The 26,613-nt window shown below is 41.8% G+C and overlaps 2 protein-coding genes across 2 annotated transcripts in view; one reads left to right on the top strand and one right to left on the bottom strand.

Annotated features, from left to right (window-relative positions):
* Positions 1 to 10,344: 10,344 nt before the first annotated feature.
* LOC134659826 (uncharacterized) lies at positions 10,345 to 14,045 on the top strand. The gene is made up of 2 exons (XM_063515533.1): positions 10,345 to 10,735; positions 11,506 to 14,045. Exons 1-2 carry the CDS (start codon positions 10,649 to 10,651, stop codon positions 13,741 to 13,743), a joined length of 2,325 nt encoding a protein of 774 aa, XP_063371603.1. The 5' UTR covers positions 10,345 to 10,648; the 3' UTR covers positions 13,744 to 14,045.
* A 2,123-nt stretch (positions 14,046 to 16,168) lies between these two features.
* LOC134659710 (dipeptidyl peptidase 9) overlaps positions 16,169 to 26,613 on the bottom strand; it is a 74,574-nt gene continuing 64,129 nt past the window's right edge. Inside the window, exons 15-20 of the mRNA XM_063515402.1 lie at positions 24,054 to 24,197; positions 21,288 to 21,366; positions 19,565 to 19,757; positions 18,814 to 18,925; positions 16,392 to 16,513; positions 16,169 to 16,301 (exon numbers count right to left, since the gene is read on the bottom strand). Of these exons, the coding sequence (XP_063371472.1) occupies positions 16,421 to 16,513; positions 18,814 to 18,925; positions 19,565 to 19,757; positions 21,288 to 21,366; positions 24,054 to 24,197 (621 nt within the window). The 3' untranslated portion in view covers positions 16,169 to 16,301; positions 16,392 to 16,420. The remainder of the gene's footprint in view (positions 16,302 to 16,391; positions 16,514 to 18,813; positions 18,926 to 19,564; positions 19,758 to 21,287; positions 21,367 to 24,053; positions 24,198 to 26,613) is intronic.

Genomic DNA, 26,613 nt, shown 5'->3' with positions numbered 1-26,613 from the left:
AGACGAGTTTGTATGTGTTTATAAATGTATTATTATGAAACCCGGTTTTGCCCGCTACGTCACATCGCGATTTAAGTTTAAGCAAAGAATATACTTCTCTGAAATTATGGCATATAAATAACACTTGCACTGTGTATGCTATTAAAAACGTTGAAGACTTGTCTTGGTCTAACTTTCTCTAATACGTTTTAAGTAACAAGGTTTTTTTTGTGTAATATTCATTGAAATATCGTATTATTTTTCCTGTTATGTGAACGTAGAAACACGGATAACCCACCCACTTATTTGTAGTTTATTTTAGATATTAAGGATTGCAATAAGTCCCAATTTGTGCAGCAATGTAGGTTTATATTGAATTTTCGTCAAGTGGACGAAAACTAACGCACCTACCCTATCAATTTGCATGTAAATAAAATATCTCATCGTCACAGTCTACTTGCTTAAATGATAATTCTAATGATAGTATACTAATGAGCCTGAAACATAGTTAACCCTTTAGATACCGCGCTAATACGCCAGATAGAGTCTGTGCGGAAAGAGAAGAGTCGTGGAATGTATGGGGCCCAAAACATTCCACGACTCTTCTCTTTCCGCAGAGACTGTAGTGGTTAGCAAGTCAAAACAGAATCCCAAGCTAAAAGGGACTAAACCACAGAATAAGTAATAGTATTATCATACAGAACAGATCAATCAAGCTCTACATAAATGATGTCCCACTATCTACAGTGAAAGAATTTAAATACTTGGGGTCGATAATCAGCAACGATGGTAAAATTGATAGAGACGTAACCCATAGAACCACAGTAGGCTGGATGAAGTGGAGGCAGTTGACCGGTGTTATGTGTGATAACAGAATGCCTTTAAAAATAAAGGGTAAATTATATAAAACCGCAGTACGACCCGCCATACTTTATGGAACTGAATGCTGGGCATCAACAAAACAACACGTTCAAAAACTGCATACAACAGAGATGCGCATACTTCGCTGGTCAGCTGGAGTCACCCGGAGGGATAGGATCCGCAACGAATACGTGAGAGGCAGTTTTAAAATCGCTCCTATTGAAGAAAAGCTAAAGGAAAAGCGACTACGCTGGTACGGCCACGTACTCAGACGGCCTTCTGATCACATGGTGCGAGTGGCATTGGATCTACCAATGACGAAACGGGGCCGTGGAAGACGCCCTGCTACTTGGCTGACAACGGTCCAAAATGACCTGAAAAACACAAATATTGATGCCGGAACTGCACAAAATCGTCCTGTGTGGAGAAAGAGGACAAGGAGAGCCGACCCCAGATAATGGGAAAAGGCTTAGGTAGAAGAAGAAGAAGAATACAGAACGGCCACGCACCGCCCCGCCCCGACTCGCATTACCTCGCCCCGCGACATGAATCTGGCGGACTTCTGGCGTCCTCTCAGTACAGCGACTTACCCACACATACACATTGACGAGTGTACAGACGTGCCGCGCACACATATAAACGCAAATGATTTTTGATGTATGGCGTGTCCTATAACTAAACGTAGAGGGACGTAAATAACAAAAAACGGATGTGGATTTTTAAAATTTTCTCATATATTTTTTACAAACACCTATTTTAAAAAAGCAAATCAATACTAGTTTTTTTTTATGAAAACATGTACCTTCAAGGTATTAATACTTATAGCACACTTATAAGTTCAATAATTCATTAACCTTTTGACCGCCACAGTCGGCCATTGCCGACAAAGGTTACTGTATAAAATAAACCTTAATACATTCCAATAGCTATTGCATGTTATACAGTGTGGAAAGATAAGTCGGGCCCTGGAGGGAAACTACCTTAAATCCTTAAGCTGGCTCATTTTACTTAAAGGAGACCTTCCTTTATTTTTAAAAAGAAACAAAACTGCATTCAAAGATTTTCTAAAACTCGCTTGCCTCGCCCGGGACTCGAACCGACTAAAAATTCCAAAAAATAAAAACTTGCAATTTTATTCTACTAGTCGATACAGTTAATGTTACTGATAACATTTCTCCAAGAAACATTAGGTCTTAAACTCGTCTGTCGTACAAAATATCCATAGTATTTAGTACTCAAGATTTTTTTAGACAAGCCAAATTGAAGAAAAAAAGAAATAGTTATTTGTACAACAAGAGATCAAAGTTTGATATTTCTTCGAGTGCTTATTTTGAGTCCCGTGCAAGTAAAAGATTCTATACTAGATTCACGAGCGTAGCGAGTGAATCTCATTTAGAATCTTGAGCGTAGTAAGGGACTCAAAAGCGCACTAGATGTAAATAACTTTGATCTCGTGTAGTTCACAAAACTTTTCACCTCAGCAGTGAGAACATATTAGAGAACCCGAAAAATCTATTCCTTCTTCATCACTTACCTCTATTCACTCATGTTTTCTTAAGATATACCAACAATTAAGTTTTCACCTCAGCAAAGTGGCCCCACTTTGCTACTTAAATATAAATGAGCAAAATCGCGTTTTGCTCATTTTGTCTCACTCAGTGAGCAAAATGCGATTTTGCTCACTGTTTTTAAGTAGCAAAGTACCCTTGTTCGAGCTGCTGAGGTAAAAAATACTTTGATGGCAGTTTTGTTTCTTTTTAAAAATAAAGGAATGTCTCCATTAAGTAAAATGAGCCAGCTTAAGGATTTAAGGTAGTTTCCCTCCAGGGCCCGACTTATCTTTCCACACTGTATAAAACTAGCGACCCGCCCCGGCTTCGCACGGGTTAACAAATTATACATCTTGAATCACTCTATCTATTAAAAAAAACCGCATCAAAATCCGTTGCGTAGTTTTAAAGATCTAAGCATACATACATACTAGATATGAGCGCCGATAGGCATTTAGCCGGCGGCGGCGCGCCGGTCAAAATTGGTCGGCGGCGGCGGCGAATCGGCGGCGTGGCCTTGAAACACCTTCGATTAATGAAAAAAGAATTCAAACCAAAATTTTACCGAAAAAACATGTTTTTGCTGTAAGAAAGTTATGAAATAAATGCATTTTTTATTTTCAAGGTTAATTTATTGAATAATGGTACGAAAAAATTGTATATCGTATTAACTGTGGATAAGCGGTATCGCGCGGCATCAGAGGCGGTCTTAATCTTGGCGAGGCTCTGGCCGGAAGATCTTAGCGAGGCCCTTATATTTTGTGCTAAGTTAAAAATTGCGGATTGACTGTATCAGGGAAACGTCTTGTCGACAGTCCAAAGAAAATTGAGTTCCCTCATTAACCAATATCGATTCATCAAAACCGATTTATGTCAAGTGAGGCCCAACGCCGAGCTCCATGTAACACCGAAGACTTGATTTCGACGCCTCCCAATCCCAATGCGAGGCCAGAGGATGCAGGTAAGCATATAGCTAAGAATCGAACGCCAATTGTATTCTTGGCTGACGGCCGAACGCCTGGAGCGCCGATTGCGGCGCGCTTCTGTGCGAGGCCGAGCTACAAGAGAGCAGAGCGAGGGCGCAGGCCGATAAAGACTGAAGCCATAGTGTTAAAGATCTGGAGCATTCCTGCGGGCGCATTCGTGTGACGCCAAAGGCCGAGCTGCAATGGAGCTAAGATCGGATAAGGACCAATGCTTAAAACAGGCCGAAATATTGATATTAAATAATTTCGTTTCCCCAAGACTAGTAGCGCGGTCACTACACAGATAAGTTTGCATTTGCCTTCGATATTTTTGAATTATATGGGCCTAAAATACCTTTTGAATGCCTATAAACTATTCGAAGTGGCGCCGTTAATGATCTAAACTCGATTAAAAATATATTATCTGATTCTGAGAGCAGTAGTAACTACCAAGGTCACGCCGATGCCACGCCGATAGCGCAGCGTCGGCGGCGGCGGCGCGAAAATTTTGTCGGCGGCGGCGGCGCGCCGGCGCGGCGTTCATATCTAATACATACAGACAGACAGCGGGAAGCGACTTTGTTTTATACTATGTAGCGATAGTAGAAATGGTCAAAAGTGTATATGCGTGAAATAATATGAAAAAAATAGGCGCAACATTAAAAAAAAACATTTATCACCACACCAACTGGTAAAGGATCTCTTGATTATTCAAAAACTGATAGCAAAGTTGCATTTTATTCACATGTGAGGGAAAAAATTATAATGCAAATTTGAGTCGTTTTCTTATTAGAATTGACTTTTAAATGATGATTTTGAATGATAAATATTTAATAACATTCATTTGGATTTGATTTTGCTTGATATCTTACAGTTCTAATATTTTCTTCGGGTTGGTGTGGTGAAAAAAATTGTAATAACTATACTTGGTCAACCAGATCTTGTCAGTAGAAACAGGCGGCAAATTTGAAAAATGTAGGCGCGAAGGGATATCGTCCCATAGAAAATTTGAATTTCGCGCCTTTTTCTACTGACAAGATTTGGTTGACCAGCTATATTAAATATACCTACCTAACTATGGATTAATTCATGGTTATATTAACACTTATCAAACGTGTATAATAGAATACACACAAAATGTATAGAAACGAAAATTTCTCCTCCTTTCTGATTTTATGTACATGATTTTACAACAAATAAATGAAATAAAATGAAAAATGGACTAGTTATTATATATCTTGAAGGTAAACGATTCCATATGTATATAATATATATATTACAATATTTATGTGTCGTTTCCAGGCAAAAGGTGCCGTATTAAAAGGTACCTTTTCTGGAAACGACACATTAACAATTTTTTACTGTCAATGACCGATTTGGATCGAGGATTCCGAAATGACAGAGATTGTTGGCTTTTTAGGGCAAAGGCCGAATTTACATCTAGAGCAAAGCGAAGGACCCTAGATAGAAACTTGAGCGTAACTAGGGATTCTATATTAGTGTAGGGCAATGTAAATTCAAAAAGTGTCGTTAATTGTCTAGTTATTATTTCATTGTATGAAATTAGAAAGCCGAAAATCTCTGCTAATATCTTATATCCTTAAGAAAGACCTGGCGGCCTAGCCAAGGTGACGATCGCAATCGCTTCGCCATCGAATCGCTTTGTGTCTCTCCATAACTCTTCCTTATTAGCGTGACAGTGACAGTTGCGTTTCGTTCGCTACGGAGCGTTAGCGATTGGCATGTTGGCTACGGGGCCTGAGACCTAAATTCGTACAAATCATATGATATATTTATTTTCAATAATAATAACAGAGTAGTATTACCTTTGTTCTATTTTAACCCTTTAAATGTCAAGCACCGTAAACTCTTACGCTGTGAAATTAACCTTTCAAGTAAGTTTTTTTTTAAATGACTAGCTACATAGAGAAATATAAGTAAAGAAAGAGTGGTAACTCCATACATCAGTTTTCTTACCAAAAAGCGAGTTATTTCGTAGTCGATATCTCACGTCAAGTAGTGGAACTATCAGTACCGCTACTTGACACCAGATGTCACAAGTGTCGCTACTGACGAAAAATGTACTGCTAAAACAATTTACAACTATTATTATAAGCAGAAGGAGCCGGTTATAATATTAGCTGAAGATTGTTGAGCATTAGAGTTTTCGTTCGCCGCGACATCTATTGTCAACTGGCAGTACTGATAATGTCCGCTACTTGACGCTAGATGGCGACTACGAAATAACTCTTGTTTTGGTAAGAAAACTGATGTATGGAGTTACCACTCTTTCTTTACTTATATTTCTCTATGCTAGCTAGTAATAATGTTAGCATGTGTGTGAAATTTTCGCGGTCAAAAGGTTAAAACAAAACATAACTAAATAAGTGTTCAATTTTGTACATAACGGTATATGAATGGATGGCGCATGTTATAAAAATATGTTGCATCTCCTTCGTTACCTTTGTAAAATGAAAGAGACGCGACATATTTCCGAATACGGCCTTGGACGTGATTGTATATCTGTATAAGTATTTACAGTACATTTAAGCTAGTATATTTCTCGCTAGATATATTTGTAATATTACATTGTCACTAAACGAACAACACAACACCATAATATCAGAGAATACAATTATAGAATTTAGGAATGCTAAAGTCGATCGAAATAACGTAACTTTAAAAAACAAACCGGTTGCACTCCGGGAGTGCCGGCAGAAGTGAAAACTCAATGACTAGTCCAAAATGTCTGCAGCACTATGTATAATTGAGGTTAACGCCATCTAGCGTTATTTCGTCGCATTACTTGCAGTATGTTACGATTCATAAGTGCTTGTTGCTAGGCCTACATGAATAAAGTATATTTTGACTATTGACTAATGAAACCCCTAAGCACATCACTGTTAGCAATCGAGTTATATTAGTACCAGTTAGAGGGAAACTCACTAGATGGCATTTAAATCAATAAAGAAAAACTCAATGACATCAGGTCACGTGCCCGTCTTACGGTCACGTGACCTGTCGCGAGTTTAACATTTTTTCCCCACCTCAAAAAGTGCACAGCGCCGCTAAAGAAGTTTTCACTTCAAAAAAACAAAAATAATAGGGAGTATTACTACAATGTTCTGCCGCCAGAGAGCAGCACTATCACATAAACCACAGAGTAACTTCTACAAATTATGTCGCTAATGCATTTTTAGGGTTCCGTAGCCAAATGGCAAAAAACGGAACCCTTATAGATTCGTCATGTCTGTCTGTCTGTCTGTCCGTCTGTCTGTCCGTCCGTATGTCACAGCCACTTTTCTCCGAAACTATAAGAACTATACTGTTGAAACTTGGTAAGTAGATGTATTCTGTGAACCGCATTAAGATTTTCACACAAAAATAGAAAAAAAACAATAAATTTTTGGGGTTCCCCATACTTCGAACTGAAACTCAAAAATTTTTTTTTCATCAAACCCATACGTGTGGGGTATCTATGGATAGGTCTTCAAAAATGATATTGAGGTTTCTAATATCATTTTTTTCTAAACTGAATAGTTTGCGCGAGAGACACTTCCAAAGTGGTAAAATGTGTGTCCCCCCCCCTGTAACTTCTAAAATAAGAGAATGATAAAACTAAAATAAATATACGATGTACATTACCATGTAAACTTCCACCGAAAATTGGTTTGAACGAGATCTAGTTAGTAGTTTTTTTTTAATACGTCATAAATCGCCTAAATACGGAACCCTTCATGGGCGAGTCCGACTCGCACTTGGCCGCTTTTTTATTTAACCGTTTGACCGCCGCAGTCGGCCATAGACGACAAAGTTTACAGTATAAATTGAACCTTAATACTTTCTAATAAACTTTACTATTGCGTGTTATATAGAATAGACGTGGCGGTCAAAAGGATAAATTTTAATGCAATACCGTGTACAATTACGCACGTAAAAATATGGGACAGGACAGTCCCATTTGGCTCTAAAAATAAGTTTGTGTCAGATATTTTTGCATTTTTGTGTAAGATATTACAATAGGCTACATGACTAATTTTCATTTGTGGTATCAATCGATCGGGTTTGTTTTTAGAATCATATGTCTATATGGGACCCATTGCATTAAAGTAACACAAAAGTCAGAGGCCGACGATTATAGTCAAAGGCCGACAGTCGCACTTCACTCGCGAAAAGCCCTAAACAAAACGGTACGGGAACGTGACGTCAAGGTCTCTGGGAACCCTACTTGTAGTATGGACAAAACAAGAAAATTGCGTTTTTCGGTGAAATATTGCGTTTACGTATATATGTAGTTGCTATACAATATTTTTTTGGATGAAATGTAAGGAATCGAATGGTACCCTTACTTTTATCGTTTTTGGAAGTTTTTTTTTATTTTAATATCCACATTATTGTGATAAATTGCTCGTTTGCTATCTGTAGGCGACGCATGTATGTAATGTAGACTGTATCCTAGATTTATTACTTTAATTTTAATTGGTTAAATTTGGTACATGCAATGCCATCTATTAGTGTAAATTATTCTAATTAAAGCTACATAAAAACAATGGAAGGTAGCGAGCCCAAGTCATGCGCTGCACCTATATGTAACTGTAAGGTAGTAGTACATTTCCAAAATTCACACCCGCCGCGTTGGCTCCTCGCTCGTACCATAGTTTTGGCCTCAGATTTTGCGAAATTACGTCTTTTATTTAACCTGTCACCTACAATAAAGTGGTCTTCGAACCAGATCTGTGTTAGCGATGTCCGACAAGACGCCATCGCAGGTTAAAACTCGTAAACAACATCGCCGCGAACTCGAGCGCACGAAATTGCAAATGGCGAGTACATCGAGCAACGCGCCCGCGGAACCTATAGTTAACAAATTCCTAGACCTCGGCACCGATAGTGATAAAGTGATACAGTCGAAGGTTTTGGAACAAGTGAAAATGGAAACACCAAAAAGTGTACGTGGTTCAATTTCGTCCAAGTCGAAGTTATCTACGTCATCATCCATTGCGAAACGTAAGCAGTTGGAATTTGAAGCCGCTCAAGCCAAGGCCCAGATTGAGCTGGCACTTATTGATAAAAAGCTAGACGCTGATCTAGCCCAAGTTGACGCCGATGAATCTCAGAGTGAGAGTGAGCGCGGTAGTGTAGCGAGCGGAGGCGCGCCTAGCAACAGAGCGCAGTCTAACGTCGAACAATGGTTAAGTCAAGGTCACGACGAAACTACTTACATACCGCAGCCTGATGCGCCTTATCAGCCACAGCACCGAGCACTGCCATCACATCCTGCACCAGCACCCGTCAACTTACCTATAGTCCGGCAACCCGATGTTCCAAGTGACAGCATTCGAGAACTAGCGCTTACCTTGAAGGATATCATGACGAACTCGTCAGCCAAGCGTGAGGATCGTTTGCTTAGCCGCCTGTCAACGCCACGTGACTTACCGATTTTTAGCGGCGACAGCGTCGAATGGTTGCACTTTAAAAAGGCTTACACGGAATCTACTCGAGTCTGTGAGTTCAGTGAGTCTGAGAACCTGGAGAGACTACGTAAAGCACTGCGAGGCGACGCCAAGGACACGGTCACCGCTTTGCTGATCGGTAACACCCCGCCCGCAGCCGTCATGGAAGCTCTCGAATTAAGGTTTGGCCGATCGGATGTCATCATCATGAACCTTACGACGCAGCTGAAGAAGCTACCTTCGTTACCCACGTCGTACCATCATGACCTAATTGATTTTTCAATTAAAGTTAATAACTGCGTAGCAACAATAGGTGCGCTAAATAAGCCAGATTATCTACGCAGCCCCGAGCTCGCATCAGCTGTTCTAAGCAAGCTACCGAGCACTTTGATTGGCAAATGGACCGACTTCGCATACAAAAGGTTAGATGAAGGTCAGCCTAAGTTGACCCTGATCTCTGAGTTTCTTAAACATGAGGCACAAATGTTATCACTAGTTGGAATGGCACAGGTACGTGAACAAAGTAAGCCGAGTGAAATAAAAACTACAGCGAAATACTCAAGTGATAACAAAGTTCGTACTCATCGGCCCGTATTAACAACTAAAGCCGTCGAGGAAAACAAAGATTGTAAATTTTGCTCAAAAGGATTTCACCCGCTGCCAGAGTGCCGTGTGTTCAATCGTGCCATGCGCCGTGATAGATGGAAGTTCATCAAATCTCAAGGACTTTGTTATTGTTGTCTGACGTCACGACACGACAGAGCCACATGCCCCGCGCCCGTATGCGACATAGATGGTTGCGGACTCGCACACCACAAGATACTACACTGGAAGAAGCCTACGTCATCACAATCAGCTGACGCGGTCGTCGACCCGCCGCCCGAGCCGGCCCCAGCGCGGGCTCAACCGCCGGTCCCCGAGCCGGCACCTTCGGCCCCCGACACCGTGGCACACGTTACATCGGATTGTGGTAAACCTTCTTCTGTGGATAACGTCATGGTAAAAGTAGTGTCAGTGCGATTGCGTGGACCTAAAGGTACCGTAAGTACATACGCGCTTCTGGACGATTGCTCTTCTGTGTCCATGATAGACTCTGACCTAGCAGCCGAGTTAGGTCTTAAATGTGAACAACCGCGTTCTATAAAGTTTACCGACGCGTTTGGACTAGAAGTGTACCAGTCAGCTGTACCGACCGTTATCGCTCAGATAAGTGGACAAAACAATAACAATAGTTATAACATTAAGTTGCGTAAAGTGTCTAAATTACATTTACCAGCACAAGATTTATCTGTAATTAACAGTTTAAATTGTAAACGATTATCTCATATTAAGGATTATGTGTGTAAAAGTCGTGTTATACCGCGCATTCTTATTGGGGAAGATAATTACTTTTTAATCGCACCGATTGAAATCATTCATGGTAGTGAAACCGAGCCCTATGGATCTCTGTGCAAGTTAGGTTGGTCAATTCATGGCAATTGTGGTCGCACTCACTCTAACGCTGCCAACGTGTTCCATCTCAGTCACACAGACAGCGAGAATATAGGTGAATTAAATGATTTAATTAAACATTCTTTTTCCCTAGACTCCATAGGAATTTCAACCTTACGCCGTGAAAATAGCGATCATTTAAGGGCGTTGCAGATACTAGAAGATACAGCGCGCCTTATCGGGAATCAATGGGAGGTTGGTCTGCCGTTCAAGAAGGACGTATTCACCATGCCAGATACACGCGAAGCTGCCTTTACGCGACTACAGTCTTTAATGCGTAGATTTGCTAAAGATAACGCGTACGCAGATCGCTACCGAATGGAGGTAAACAAGCTGTTTGCCGCTGGTTATGCACGTGAGCTCAAGGAAAATGAACTTTCGGCCGACCGCATATGGTATCTCCCGCACTTCGGAATTCAGAATCCCAACAAACCTGGTAAGTTGAGACTTGTTTATGATTGTGCTGCAAAAGTAAATGGGAATTGTCTTAATAGTTATTTATTAACGGGACCAGACTTATATAACTCACTTATGGGAATTATGCTCAGGTTTCGCGAGAATAAAATAGTTATAATTGGGGACATTAAAGACATGTTTTTAAGGGTGAAAATAAGGCCGGAAGATCAACACGTTCTTCGTTTTTTATGGCAGGAATCTCCGGGCGCACCCGTAAAAACATGTGTTATGCAAAGTCTATTGTTTGGTGCTACTTGCAGTCCGTTTATAGCTCAATTCATTAAGAATAAAAATGCATCTAAGTACGATGATTTATATCCGGAGGCGGTAAATGTTATTGTAAATAGTCATTATATGGATGATTGTTTATATTCAACTAGCAGTGTAGAAAATGCAGTCAAGTTGGTTGAACAAATTACTCTTATTCACAAAAGCGGGGGATTCGAGATACGAAACTGGTCCAGCAATAGTAAGGAGGTATTGAAAAATATACCTACCGATGCGCTCGCGCAATCAGCTGTTCACTTCAAAGACGGAGTCATGAATACAACTGAGCGCACATTAGGGTTAATGTTTCATCCTTCAGATGATACTTTTGGATTTAGAATTTCATTTAATCGTGTCCCACAGGAGATATTAAATGGATCTGAGGCTCCCACGAAAGCAAAAATGCTTAGTGTCATAATGTCGGTTTATGACCTTCACGGTTTTTTGTCACCTTTTATTATAAAGAGCAAAATAATATTTCAGAACGTTCACCGCAGTGGCGTAGATTGGAGCAGCCGCATCCGACCAGAGGAGCACGCGTGCTGGGTAAGGTGGCTCGACGAGCTTAAACTACTAGCATCGCTGCGCATACCACGGTACTACGCTGACGCGGGAGCATGGACGTGGTGCTATGACGATTCGGCGGATGGGGTAAGTGACCCCACTATTATAAGTACCGAATTGCATGCGTTTTGTGACGCCAGCAGTAAGGCATATGCCGCTGTTGTTTATTGGCGTTTTCTTCGCTCAGATGGAACTCTGAATGTATGTTTTGTGGCGAGCAAAAGCAGAGTGACACCTCTACGTCCGGTATCCATACCGCGATTGGAACTTCAAGGTTGTTTGCTCTCTGCTCGTCTTGCCGCCACAATACAGAGCGAGCACAAAGATATTAAGCCAAACAAGAGGTATTTCTGGACGGATTCTAATACCGCCCTTCAATGGATTCGCAGCGACCCTAGGGACTATAAACCATACGTCGCTCACCGCCTTGGTGAGATTGACGAGTTAACCACTGCGTCAGAGTGGCGTTACGTGCCCACGGCCTTAAACGTAGCCGATGTGGCCACTCGTGAGGATGCGCCACCTCTGCAGTTCGATGATGTATGGTTCCAGGGGCCTAAGTTCTTGCGTGAACGTGAAAGTGAGTGGCCCAAGGATCTCAAGGGTTCTAAGCAGCTCGAGGAAGCGCTCTGTGAACGTAAGATTGTTAATGTCGTATCCTCGGCCGACTGTACTAGCACGTTGCCGGTACCTAACGAAAATAACTTTTCGTCGTGGATTCGATTACTTATGACAACTGCACGGGTATTGTTATTTATTAAAAAATGTCAACGTAAATGCAATCGAATCGACACCGAGCTGTTACAATCGGCAGAGGACCTGTTGATTCAAAAATGTCAAAATGATTCTTTTCTTTCAGAAATTGATTGTTTAAGGAAAAATAAGCCGTTATCGAAAGATAGCCGGCTACTGCAGTTAACACCTTATCTTGACGATGCGGGCCTACTACGGGCAGGAGGTCGTATCGACAAGACTGTGGGTGTCAAGGAGTCTACGAAGAGACCAGTGATTCTTGATGGCAAACATCGAATCACCAGACTGCTTGTAGAACACCACCACAGACGGGCACTGCACAGAGCTCAAGAACTAGTAGTTAATGAGCTAAGGCAGCGCTATTGGATTCTGCAACTGCGACCAACTGTACGCGCAGTCGCAGCTCATTGTCTGTTATGCAGATATCGCCGTGCCACGCCGCAGCCGCAGCGCATGGGTGACCTGCCGGCTGCTCGGCTGCAGCACAACCGGCGTCCGTTTTCGTTCACCGGAATTGACTTTTTTGGCCCAATGGAGGTCACAGTAGGTCGTGGTAGGCAAAAACGCTATGGCATGTTATTTACGTGTCTGACAGTTCGAGCTGTTCACGTTGAAATAACGGAAAGCCTTACCACCGACTCGACCATAATGGGTTTAAGACGGATGATAGCACGCAGAGGTACCCCTACCGTGATATACTGCGATAATGGGACAAATCTGAAAGGTGCCGATTTAGAATTGAAACGCAGCATCGCTGAACTAGACCGCGACGCGCTGCGCAATGATGGACTCGTGAGAGGAATCGAGTGGAAGTTTATTCCGCCAGGCGCTCCAGAGATGGGAGGCGCGTGGGAGCGCATGGTGCGCACTGTAAAATCAGCCCTGCGAGCAGTACTCAAGGAACGCGCACCACGCCCAGAGACGCTCTCAACATTGATGGCAGAGGTTGAAGCCCTGGTCAACAGCCGTCCAATCACGTACGTATCGACGGACCCTAATTATCCGGAAGCTCTGACACCCAATCATTTTTTGATTGGTACGTCATCAAATGGACCAGCTTTTGGTAAGTACGACAACGAGGATCTCCAGCTGAAACGGCAGTGGCGGATAGCACAACGTCTAACTGATATGTTCTGGGCACGTTGGCTTAAGGAGTACTTGCCAACACTTCTTCCGCGACAGAAGTGGACGCGCGAAAGGCGTTCCTTACAGGTAGGAGATTATGTTATTTTAGTCGAACCTAACTTAGATCGTGGATCATGGCGGCACGGAATAGTGAGTGCGACACACCCCGGTAACGATGGGCGTACTCGCGTAGTCGATGTCCGCACGCGCACGGGAATTTTACGCCGTCCCGTAACACGCGTCGCCTTACTTGCACCAGAGATGGCTCGTGATGACTAGTCATCACTAAGGGGGTGGGATTGTAGGCGACGCATGTATGTAATGTAGACTGTATCCTAGATTTATTACTTTAATTTTAATTGGTTAAATTTGGTACATGCAATGCCATCTAGTGTAAATTATTCTAATTAAAGCTACATAAAAACAATGGAAGGTAGCGAGCCCAAGTCATGCGCTGCACCTATATGTAACTGTAAGGTAGTAGTACATTTCCAAAATTCACACCCGCCGCGTTGGCTCCTCGCTCGTACCATAGTTTTGGCCTCAGATTTTGCGAAATTACGTCTTTTATTTAACCTGTCACCTACACTATCTATTTTACTAGATTTTGTTACAAAACTCAACATGTGTTATCATCCCTATTATTACAACCATATTCTCTGATAATACCACAATATAAATCTCACACCTAATTTAATATTACAAGCAGTGCTATAATTCATTTATATTCGCCAATTATAATTATTCAAGTCAATCGAGTTCCTTTCCAAATCTCAGTTCAGCGATGGGCGGGGTTTTTAAGACTGGGTCGACCGTCCAGTGGCGCCCTCATTAGGGGAATTAATTTCTGTATAAATCAGTCTATTAACACATTCAGTGCCGAAAACCCGACTATCGGGTATTTTATGATTCCGTTCCCAGTCCGGACGACTCGATAGTCGGGATCGTGGCACTACAGCTTTATATGACGAAATTTTTGTGGCCTGGCGCGGATGTCTTGCTTGGCTGGGTGGCAATGAATGTGTCAATATTGTTGTCCTACTGATTCCTCAACTTTTGGTCTTTGGTCACATAGTATTATTTTGCTTATTTTTTAACTAACTATACGGCAAATAGTGGCCACATTTATCCGTTTAGGTGATAAAGTCTAAACCAATTAATATAAAACTATATCACATAGATCAAAAATTGGTGAATTAGGACACCAATATTAATTTACTGATTCATACAGAACACAATTCCCCTAATGAGGGCGCCACTGGACGGTCGATGCAGTCTTAACTATCGTCTATATTTTTAGAGTTAATAAAGGTTGAAAATCAAATAGATTAACCATTGTACTTTTAAGTATTTAAAAGGATGTTTTTGTTCCACGCCCGTGTGAAATAGCCGATATTCTCCCCACGGAGCAATGCATTTTTTTTTACTTAATAATTAATTCATACGAACCAAGAAGGCAATAAATCGTTTTTTATTAATCAAGCCATAAATATGTTCTGGAAAAATTACATAATTCATTTAATTACAGTTACAAAAATGATCATTTATATAGCAGTTGTAAATAGGTAACTTTCTCATCAATAGAAGAACTTCGAATTCCGATTGACAGTAATTTTGGGCTTTTTCTAAAATAAATATCGAAACCTGATTCTTTCAAATCTGGACATTCTTGGGCTCATTCTACTCAGAATCGACAGCACTCTCCAGTCTTCCATTAAAAAAAGATGTCCCAAAATGTCCACTCCATTACGTCACGTTTTATTATGAGAAAATTTTTCACTTGTATGGACGTGACGTAGTGGAATGTACAATTTTCATACAGATTTTTGGGACATTTTTTTTATCATCAGGATTGAATATGCTAGTGATTCTGAGTTGAAAGAACCCAAAAATACCAGGATCCGTGAGAATCGGGTTTTCAATATTTATTTTAGAAAACACCCAATTATAATAATTCCTTAAATATCGAGCTATAAAAGTATATATTTTTCACCACACGTAAGAATGTTGCGTTATATCCACATGTGAGGCAAAGTAATCAAATGCAAATTTCGAGTTGTTTTCTTATGTTATGCTGGTAGAATTGACTTTTAAATGATTATTTTGAATGATAAATAATTAATTTTGAATCGATTTGCTTTGATTCTGTTTGATATTTTACAGTTAGTACTTTCCGTGTGGTGAAAAATGTTGTGTTTCACTCGATGTCCAAATCTGTTTAACCCTCGTGCCTTGAATCCCTCGCAACGTTCAAGATTCCATATTTGGAATAATTTTGAAATCTTTCGCTTGCTCGGGTATCAATATTAGCACGAGAGGTTAACCTTTTGGACGCCAATGACCGATATATACCGCAGGTCCAACGCCAAAGACGTATTAATCGGTCATAGACCACAGAGCAACATAGACCTAGGTGCATATGCATAAAGTTTAATTTCAGTTTTGACACTTCGGTGACGTGGCGTCTGAGAGACAGCATTTGTGTTTGACACGGCGTCGAAAAGGTTAAACAACTGCCCCCTTGTAAAACAAATAACTATTTTTTAGTTTCACGTCGAAGTCCAAAATGAACCTTCTAAATCAATGCATTTGATTTAAAACCTTATTCCAAACGAAACAAAGTCCGGCTATATAAAAATCCGGCAAATAATAACATCTTTTTTAGTTCATTCTTGGATAACAGTAAAAAAACAAGGACGATTTTGAACCTTCCTCCAAATACAACAGAGTTGTAAATCCCGTGACACTTGACATATCGATTCATCAAAGTTTCATTCGTTCAGTTTAATGATCGTTACAACTAGATGGCGCTACGCGTCTAAGCGACAATGACTTACTGTAGTTGTGCCGTTCTCAAGAACGTTCTCGCTCGAGAATATTCTCCATAGTAAACAGAACGTTCTCGAGACCGACACAACTGCTCTTACGCTAGTTAACCTAAGGTCTATAATACAATTTACAGGTTTTCGTGTAAGAAGTGAAGCAGGGTGGCTTCATAGTGCTTTGCGGCGTGCATCGCGCGGAGGGAGTGGCGCTCCCCCGGGTATACCTGACAACAAATAATCAATATAAGATAGTATATAAGCACAGACAAGACATCCTCCAGACTGAGCATAGTAGCGCTACACCCTCTGCCACAAATATACGGGAGTTTTACTCCATCTTCGAGTCAAAGTGTCTTTGTGTGACGTCCGTGTCTTTGAACGGACCAATCACGGCACGGGACTCGCTCACCTCGTCCCCCGCGCCCCAGTATTTTTGGCAGCATCGGTTTCATGAAATAATTGCTCTACACTCCGTCTAGAGGATTCCTAGTCTATGTATCAAAGAGAATTCAGTATAGAGGCGTATTCTCAAAGTATTTTTTTAGTCACAGTAAATTTACTGCCATCTTTCGACACAGGATTAAAACTATTAGAACGCCATTTGACTTTGAACCTTGTTCTTTCACGGTTAAAATGGTTAAATATCAAACGGTGTCGCCATCTACACGAGTATAGGCCAAAGGTATGGCGCCATCTTTTCGAGCATATTTTTTATTTTGTATTAGGAGGCACGTTTTTTTATAGACTTTATTTATTTAAACAGAGTTATATATGTCGCAGGGAAATGATCAAAACAGAGATTTGAACAAATCTCTAAGGGATATGATCAAATCACGCAGGATGTTAAAATGGCGAATCTATATCATCATCTCCCTAGAAAAATTCAGTCATTTGACCAAATCACTGACTCTGTTTAGTGAAAAGACAAAATCGGCCAATAAACGCGAAACGCTTTTTCACTTCACTAGATTTGTTTAGGAATTTGACAAAATCCCTAACCACGACAGTAAGTTGACGAAACGAACTTAAAAAGTCAACTAGTTTTATCATTTCGCTAAACAGGTTTAGTGAAATGATAAAGTCTCAACTGGAAGATGGTATATGGTGATTTGATTAAATCTCTGAACGGTTTAGTGAAATGACGAAAGCAAGTACAGAATACAACAGTTTACTCTACAGTTAAGCGATTTGATCAAATCTCTGACTAGATTAAGTGAAAAATTTTGAAAATATCGGCTGAAAAAATAAAAGAGACTTCTCTGCACAAATTTAACCCTTTACAGGGCAAGGGTCTCAAAAAAGACCACCCTATAACATCATCTTTTTGTATTTTTTTCTTGTACAAAATGTTTTGTGCTATAGATTAGCAATGAGGCTTGAATTGAGGATTTTTTTGAGCCTTGCCCGCTAAAGGGTTAAAGAGTTGCTAATCAAATCAAGCGTGTTGGTGGAAGTCCCTAAGGTAGACAGAGGTCCATTAGATGGAAGTAATGTACCGGGGATTGTTTTAATACCAATACGGCATCATAATTTCAAAAAATTTCACTTAATCTAGTCAGAGATTTGATCAAATCGCTTAACTGTAGAGTAAACTGTTGTATTCTGTACTTGCTTTCGTCATTTCACTAAACCTTTCAGAGATTTAATCAAATCACCATATACCATCTTCCAGTTGAGACTTTCTCATTTCACTAAACCTGTTTAGCGAAATGATAAAACTAGTTTACTTTTTAAGTTCGTTTCGTCAACTTACTGTGGTGGTTAGGGATTTTGTCAAATTCCTAAACAAATCTAGTGAAATGAAAAAGCGTTTCGCGTTTATTGGCCGATTTTGTCTTTTCACTAAACAGGGTCAGTGATTTGGTCAAATGACTGAATTTTTCTAGGGAAATGATGATATGGATTCGCCATTTTAACATCCTGCGTTATTTGATCATATCCCTTAGAGATTTGTTCAAATCTCTGTTTTGATCATTTCCCTGCGACATATATATCTTTGATCGTATGATCCAGGTAATGTAACAAGTAAACAGAAATTTCAGAAAGTTTCAAAATAATCTGAACTACATATTTCACATTAATTAAAGACGGTCTCTATTTTAAAAAGTTTTCTATAAAAAAAACAACGGGTTGCACTCCGGGAGTGCTGGCAGAAGTGAAAACTCAATCAATATTGCAAAATGTCTGCAGCACTATGTATAATTGAGGTTAACGCCATCTAGCATTATTTAGTCGCATTACTTGAAACCCCTAAGCACATCACTGTTAGTACTCGAGTTATATTAATACCAGTTAGAGCGAAACTCACTAGATGGCATTTAAATCAATAAAGAAAAACTCAATGACATTGAAGTAACAGTTTTTCGATCAGGTCACGTGTCCGTCTTACGTCTTACGGCCACGTGACACCTCTTGCGAGTTTAACATTTTTTCCCCATCACAAAAAGTGCACAGCGCCGCTAAAGAAGTTTTCACTTCAAAAAATGAGACATTTCTTAGGCTTGTGTGGAAATTTTCATCTTACCTGGACCCGATGAGGTTTGCCGAGCCTGACCAGCTCGGACAGAAGCGCCGCCGTGTGGCAGAAATGGACGTTTTCGTCGGCCAGCCCGTGAATGATTAGTAGACGGCCCTCCCTGTGGAAAATAGTAGATTGTTAACCAAGGGATGAAAGGCGCTTATTTCTGACAAGATATCGAAAATCGTTTGAGACAGAATATTTTCACAACTTACAACGTAATTTCGAATACGAAGAGAGTAAAATACATGTGGAATTTATATAACAATTGCGACTCGCACCGGCTTCGCACGGGTTAACAAATTAAGCATAGCATAGGCCAAAGGTTATAGGCTCGATCGTTCGAAAAGATTGCATCATACCTTTGGCCTATGCTCAGCTAGATGGCGTTAATTTCAATATTTACAAATTAACACATATCAGTCAAAGACTAATGCTTTGGTTTCCTCCGAAAGCGGTGCCGTCATATAGCGGCCGTCTCCATACAAATACTACGACATCCATATTTAGCCGTATTATTTAGTATGGAGACGGCCGCTATATGACGGCACCGCTATCCTAGGAAAACCGATCTTAAGGATTAAAGTCAAATGCCGTTCTAACAGTTTTAATCTTCTGTCAAAAGATGGCGGTAAATGTAATGTGTCTACATAATTTACCATGACAGTAACTCTCTATAAAATCTATTCTCTTTGGGAATACCATATTTTAGTTTGCTTTACATTGCACAGACTATATTTATTGAGTGAGTATTTACTGGTCCGGGAAGAAGGGCGCGTGCGCGAGCACGGAGGCGCGCGTGTAGGCGTGCGGCGCGCGCGCCGGGAGCCCCATGTAGCGCTCCGTGTACGCCGTGTCGTACAGCCGCCAGCACGTTACCGGAGCCCCCGCCACGCACAGCCGGAAGATGTTCGGCCGCGTCGCCAGCCCGAGCAGGGATAAGTAACCACCTGGGAATATGTTGAATTTTATAACAAAGTCTAGTAAAATATACTTGGTCAACCCAAGGCTCGGAACCGGTTTTTTCTTCATACAAAAAATACCGGTATTATTTCGTTCTTTTTCGTTCTTTGGTTTATTATTTCATTTTTAATGGGACAATCTAATAATACGAAGGTGTTACCTAAATACATGATTCATGCCTACGTAAAGAGCATACAATAATTAAAAATACTGGGCTATTTTGGGTTTTACAAAAAAACCGGTTCCGAGCCCTGGGTCAACCAGATCTTGACAGTAGAAAAAGGCGGAAAATTTGAAAAATGTAGGCACGAAGGGATATCATCCCATAGAAAATTTGAATTTCGCGCCTTTTTTTACTGTCAAGATTTGGTTGGCCAGCTATAGATAGCAAATGAGCAACTTATCACAATATTGTAGATGGGTGAATCAACTTTTAGAACACTGATTTCGTGTCCCTAGACGCCCTAGTAAAAAAAAATCGATTTTTCAAAAATCATGTTGATTTTTTTACTTTTTTGTTTACGCGGGCATTATTAGATACGTAAATATTTAATTAACACAGTAAATTAACAACTTGATGAGATAAAAGTTACATTTTGTACGGTAACGCAGTAGAAAAAGGCAAAAATGGTGTCCCTGATTTTTGTATGGGAGATAACTTTTTTTCTCCTGCGTTACCGTACAAAATGTAACTTTTATCTGATCAAGTTGTTAATTTTAATGTGTTCTTAAATACTTATGGATCTAATAACGCCCGTGTAAACAAAAAAGTAAAAATATCGACATGGTTTTTGAAAAATCAATTTTTCTTTGGTAGGGAGCCTAGGGACACGAAATTAAGTGTTCTAAAAGTTGATTCACCCAGATATTAAAAATACAGCACCTAAAAGTTTCATAATTAAAGTTGTTTTTTTACTTTTAAAAACGTAATAAGTAAGGATACCATTCGATTCCTCACATTTTATCCAAAAAAAGTTTGTATAGCAACTATATACATAAACGCAATATTTCACCGACAAAAATGCAATTTTCTTGTTTTGTTCATACTTCAAGATGTGCTCTCAGTGACCTTGACGTCACGTTCATATAGCGATTTGTTAGGGGCGTTTTGCGAGTGAAGTACGACTGTCGGACTTTGACTATCATTTCTGACTTTTGTATTGCTTTAATGGCAATGGGTCTCATATAGACATTTGATCCTAAAAACAAACCTGATTGATTGATACCATAAATGAAGTCATCTAGCCTATACACAATGAAGATAAGTGCAAAAATCAAACAGATGGCGCTGAGGAGTGGTTCTAAGTGAAGGTTTCGAATTTTAAAAGTAGCGGGAAAGATCTACACACAAATACTAGTTGAGCAGTACTGTTAGTTCCGTTACTCGATGCTAGATGTAGACACTGAAATTAATAGTCTTTTTGGTATCAAAACTGATGTATAGAGTGAGCAATCTATGTATTTTTATCTCTATGCTATAGCCGACTGTGTATTTTTTTACCAAGAGGAGTACTAACCGTAGCTCCAGCCGTGTATGGCGACCCGCTCCATGTCTATGCAGTCCGTCTCTTTCGCCAGCCACTGCAACACCTCCACCTGAACAAAAATTGTATTTTATTAAATCATAAACTGTTAACTCGTGGCAAACAGTCTTGTACATAGATGTTTAGAGCTTTTTTTTTTAATTATGCTTCTCTCTTCGCTTCACTCGTCGTCGCACGTTGGGTTTTATCTGTCAGTATTTTCAGGACAAGGAAATTGCTATTTTGTCGGTGAAATATTCCGTTTATGTATATTGTTGCTATACAATATTTTTTTAAATAAATCCAAGGAATCGAATGGCACCAATCTTTTTTTCCTATTTGGAAGTTAAAGAAACATTTTTGTTTAAACTTTAAGGTCTTGTATTTTTTTATTAATCCCATATATTTTTAAGTTTCCAATGTATTGTGATAAATTGCTCATTTTCTATACCTATATGTAACTAGATTTAGTTATAAAATTCAACATGTGTCAGCAACCCTAATCACAAATGGGCAGTCACCTGGTCGTCCAGCTCCACTTGCCCCATCTTGTCCCTGATGGCCCCCTCCCAGGCGCGGCCGCGATGCTTGGAGCCCCGGGAGTCGATGGCGACCACGTTAAACCCGCGCGCCGCCAGCATGTGCATGCGCGACTGTCTTATACCCTGCGAATAATTCACAAATGGGCAGTCACCTGGTCGTCCAGCTCCACTTACCCCATCTTGCCCCGGATGGCCCCCTCCCAGGCGCGGCCGCGATGCTTGGAGCCCCGGGAGTCGATGGCGACCACGTTAAACCCGCGCGCCGCCAGCATGTGCATGCGCGACTGTCTTATACCCTGCGAATAATTCACAAATGGGCAGTCACCTGGTCGTCCAGCTCCACTTGCCCCATCTTGCCCCGGATGGCCCCCTCCCAGGCGCGGCCGCGATGCTTGGAGCCCCGGGAGTCGATAGCGACCACGTTGAACCCGCGCGCCGCCAGCATGGGCATGCGCAACTGTCTTATACCCTGCGAATAATTCACAAATGGGCAGTCACCTGGTCGTCCAGCTCCACTTGCCCCATCTTGTCCCGGATGGCCCCCTCCCAGGCGCGGCCGCGATGCTTGGAGCCCCGGGAGTCGATAGCGACCACGTTGAACCCGCGCGCCGCCAGCATGTGCATGCGCAACTGTCTTATACCCTGCGAATAATTCACAAATGGCCAGTCACCTGGTCGTCCAGCTCCACTTGCCCCATCTTGCCCCGGATGGCCCCCTCCCAAGCGCGGCCGCGATGCTTGGAGCCCCGGGAGTCAATGGCGACCACGTTGTGTCCTCGCGCCGCCAGCATGTGCATGCGCAACTGTCTTATACTCTGCGAATAATTCACAAATGGGCAGTCACCTGGTCGTCCAGCTCCACTTGCCCCATCTTGCCCCGGATGGCCCCCTCCCAGGCGCGGCCGCGATGCTTGGAGCCCCGGGAGTCGATGGCGACCACGTTGAACCCGCGCGCCGCCAGCATGGGCATGCGCAACTGTCTTATACCCTGCGAATAATACACAAATGGGCAGTCACCTGGTCGTCCAGCTCCACTTGCCCCATCTTGCCCCGGATGGCCCCCTCCCAGGCGCGGCCGCGATGCTTGGAGCCCCGCGAGTCGATGGCGACCACGTTGAACCCACGCGCCGCCAGCATGGGCATGCGCAACTGTCTTATACCCTGCGAATAATTCACAAATGGGCAGTCACCTGGTCGTCCAGCTCCACTTGCCCCGGATGGCCCCCTCCCAGGCGCGGCCGCGATGCTTGGAGCCCCGGGAGTCGATGGCGACCACGTTAAACCCGCGCGCCGCCAGCATGTGCATGCGCGACTGTCTTATACCCTGCGAATAATTCACAAATGGGCAGTCACCTGGTCGTCCAGCTCCACTTGCCCCATCTTGCCCCGGATGGCCCCCTCCCAGGCGCGGCCGCGATGCTTGGAGCCCCGGGAGTCGATGGCGACCACGTTGAATCCGCGCGCCGCCAGCATGTGCATGCGCAACTGTCTTATACCCTGCGAATAATTCACAAATGGCCAGTCACCTGGTCGTCCAGCTCCACTTGCCCCATCTTGCCCCGGATGGCCCCCTCCCAAGCGCGGCCGCGATGCTTGGAGCCCCGGGAGTCAATGGCGACCACGTTGTGTCCTCGCGCCGCCAGCATGTGCATGCGCAACTGTCTTATACTCTGCAAATAATTCACAAATGGGCAGTCACCTGGTCGTCCAGCTCCACTTGCCCCATCTTGCCCCGGATGGCCCCCTCCCAGGCGCGGCCGCGGTGCTTGGAGCCCCGCGAGTCGATAGCGACCACGTTGAACCCGCGCGCCGCCAGCATGTGCATGCGCAACTGTCTTATACCCTGCGAATAATTCACAAACGGCCAGTCACCTGGTCGTCCAGCTCCACTTGCCCCATCTTGCCCCGGATGGCCCCCTCCCAGGCGCGGCCGCGATGCTTGGAGCCCCGGGAGTCGATGGCGACCACGTTGAACCCGCGCGCCGCCAGCATGGGCATGCGCAACTGTCTTATACCCTGCGAATAATTCACAAACGGCCAGTCACCTGGTCGTCCAGCTCCACTTGCCCCATCTTGCCCCGGATGGCCCCCTCCCAGGCGCGGCCGCGATGCTTGGAGCCCCGCGAGTCGATGGCGACCACGTTGAACCCGCGCGCCGCCAGCATGGGCATGCGCAACTGTCTTATACCCTGCGAATAATTCACAAATGGGCAGTCACCTGGTCGTCCAGCTCCACTTGCCCCATCTTGCCCCTGATGGCCCCCTCCCAGGCGCGGCCGCGATGCTTGGAGCCCCGGGAGTCGATGGCGACCACGTTGAACCCGCGCGCCGCCAGCATGTGCATGCGCAACTGTCTTATACCCTGCCACAGAATAAGTAATAGTATTATCATACAGAACGGACACGCACCGCCCCGCCCCGATTCGGATTACCTCGCCCGCGACAGGCCGCGACATGAATGTGTGCGTAAGTCGCTCTACTGAGAACATGTCAGGATTCCGTCAGAAACTCAATGACGCGTGTACAGACGTGCCGCGCACACATATAAACGCAAATCATTTTTGATTTATGGCGTGTCCGCCCTGTGACCCTGCGAATTATACACAATTTAAATTTGAACAAATCACACTTTTCTATGGAATTACACAATTATCATCACTTAAAATGTTAACTGTCATCTTTTAATTACTGTTTTATCTATTTTTTCCCTCTATGTGTTAATTTTTGTCCATAGCTTTAAGTTAATTATAAGTTAGGTCCCCTCTGAAAACAGCACTGCGGTCTACCGTAGCATTACGCTGAGTGGGGTCGTTTTTAACGTCTATCTCTTCTATGTATTCTATATTCTATGTAATTAACTGGTTTGGTTTGACGTAAATAAATGTATTTTCTTTCTTTAAAATGTTGTAGTATACTTAAATAACATCACAAAGTATTGAAATCAACCAAATGACCACTGAAAAATATAATTTCTAATAAGAATTTCATCAATAATCGCAGTTACGAACGGATCACCTCAAAAACATCTGACATTACGATGTCTAGACTGTCGATGAATCGTATTGTTGGAATGACACTATGACATCACCTTTATTAACATGATTAGGGCTCATTTAGACGGCGCGCGAACTCGTATACGATTTTAGTTACATTGCGGACCATTGAGGTTACGTCAATTCAGTCGACCGATCAAATGACACAATATAACAAAACTCGCATGCAAGTTCTCGCACCGTCTAAATGAGCCGTAAGCAGTGAACGCATATAAACCATGGAAGTATTCTGTCCGCTCAATTATGACCCAACGTAAAGTATTCGATTGTAGGCGGTGCTTACAGACTGTTCGATTGGCAATTTCAGTGCGGCCGAGATGACAGTCAGTGACGGATGGCTAAATTGGTTTATAAAAACCACAGACTTGTCATTTTCGCGCTCGCGCTTGACAGACAGCTGAAGTGTGCGAAAGGGAAGCCATCACGTATATGAACATACCATGAGTGCGAAAGAGTCAGACTACCAATGAAAAAACGTGACCACTTTTGACTTTGACGACGGCCGCGGACGGCCAAGAGCGTATCACAGTAATTTTCAAATTGAAAAATATACACGGATTAGGACGAAAAGTATTAAATAAAGTAATTCAGTGAAGATTGTGTCTTGTAGTGTGCCGGATTTCAGTGTTACAATGCCAAATAATCCAAGCAAACACTAATTTCAGAGGATTTATGATATTCCTAGCGAAATTTTCATAACGATATTTTGTCAAATTAACAGCGTAAAAAGTGTAAGAAGCCGGTTTATAAAGTTCATTATAAGTTTTTCTTCCTTTGTGTGCTAATATTTTATCATATTAGTCTATAATTTAAAATATTTTGTGTAAAAACATAACCTGTTACTTTACGATAGGGCTTGACAAAATGTTCATATGACAGTATCGATAACTTGTCGGTATATTAATAGCTATGTAATTATTTCTTCACAAGACATCATTAAGATATTAGCTTTTATAACCGACTTCAAATAATAACGATTGTTATACCTTTTTGAAGGTGCTCATGTTTAGCGGTAAATTTAAACTTCACTTTCCAACACAGTAAGAGTTACATTAAGATAAGTCTGCAACGATTTTGATAGTACACGCAGTGCAAGTGTTATTTATACGTCATAATGTCGTAGAATTTTAACGTTTAAAATAACACATTTGAAAAAGTAGTCGATAAAGCAATCAAACATCGACAGATTATTAATATGTTGTAACATGACATCACTATTTTCGATCTCACATAGACAATTTACGCACACACTTGCATTTCATTTTTGGTCGCACTTTTGAAGATTGACAGTTGTTCTAGTCATATTAATTCTATGATAAAAACTACGCTTTTTTGTAATTAAAAATGTCTTCATGTGTCCTGAAGTGGTGCAGAAGTTGTTTTAGTTCATATCAAGGACAGTGGAATCACTTTTCACTTGTAGTAAACAGATAACTTCAGTAAAATTTGGAATAAACATGACGACATTTTTTCAATACTACCGTGCTAAGCTAAAACGTAACAACTGCATACGACTTTCATACAAACATACGACTTTTTAAATTGCGAGGATAATAGGGATGGTTTTATGCCAAATGAAGTAGACTATTTTATTAACTTATGATTGGTTTAGGTATTTTCTATATTAGTAGAATCCGCTTATAATGAAATTGAAGGGAAGTAACAAACATGTCATACTAAGCGGATGTCATATAAAGCATAGTTGATAAACTTTTTGTTTTATGT

Source organism: Cydia amplana, chromosome 25 (assembly GCF_948474715.1).
Source record: "Cydia amplana chromosome 25, ilCydAmpl1.1, whole genome shotgun sequence".
Classification (NCBI taxonomy): Eukaryota; Metazoa; Arthropoda; class Insecta; order Lepidoptera; family Tortricidae; genus Cydia; species Cydia amplana.
The sequence above is the reverse complement of the archived record's forward strand: the minus strand, read 5'-3'. Positions and strand labels throughout refer to the sequence as shown.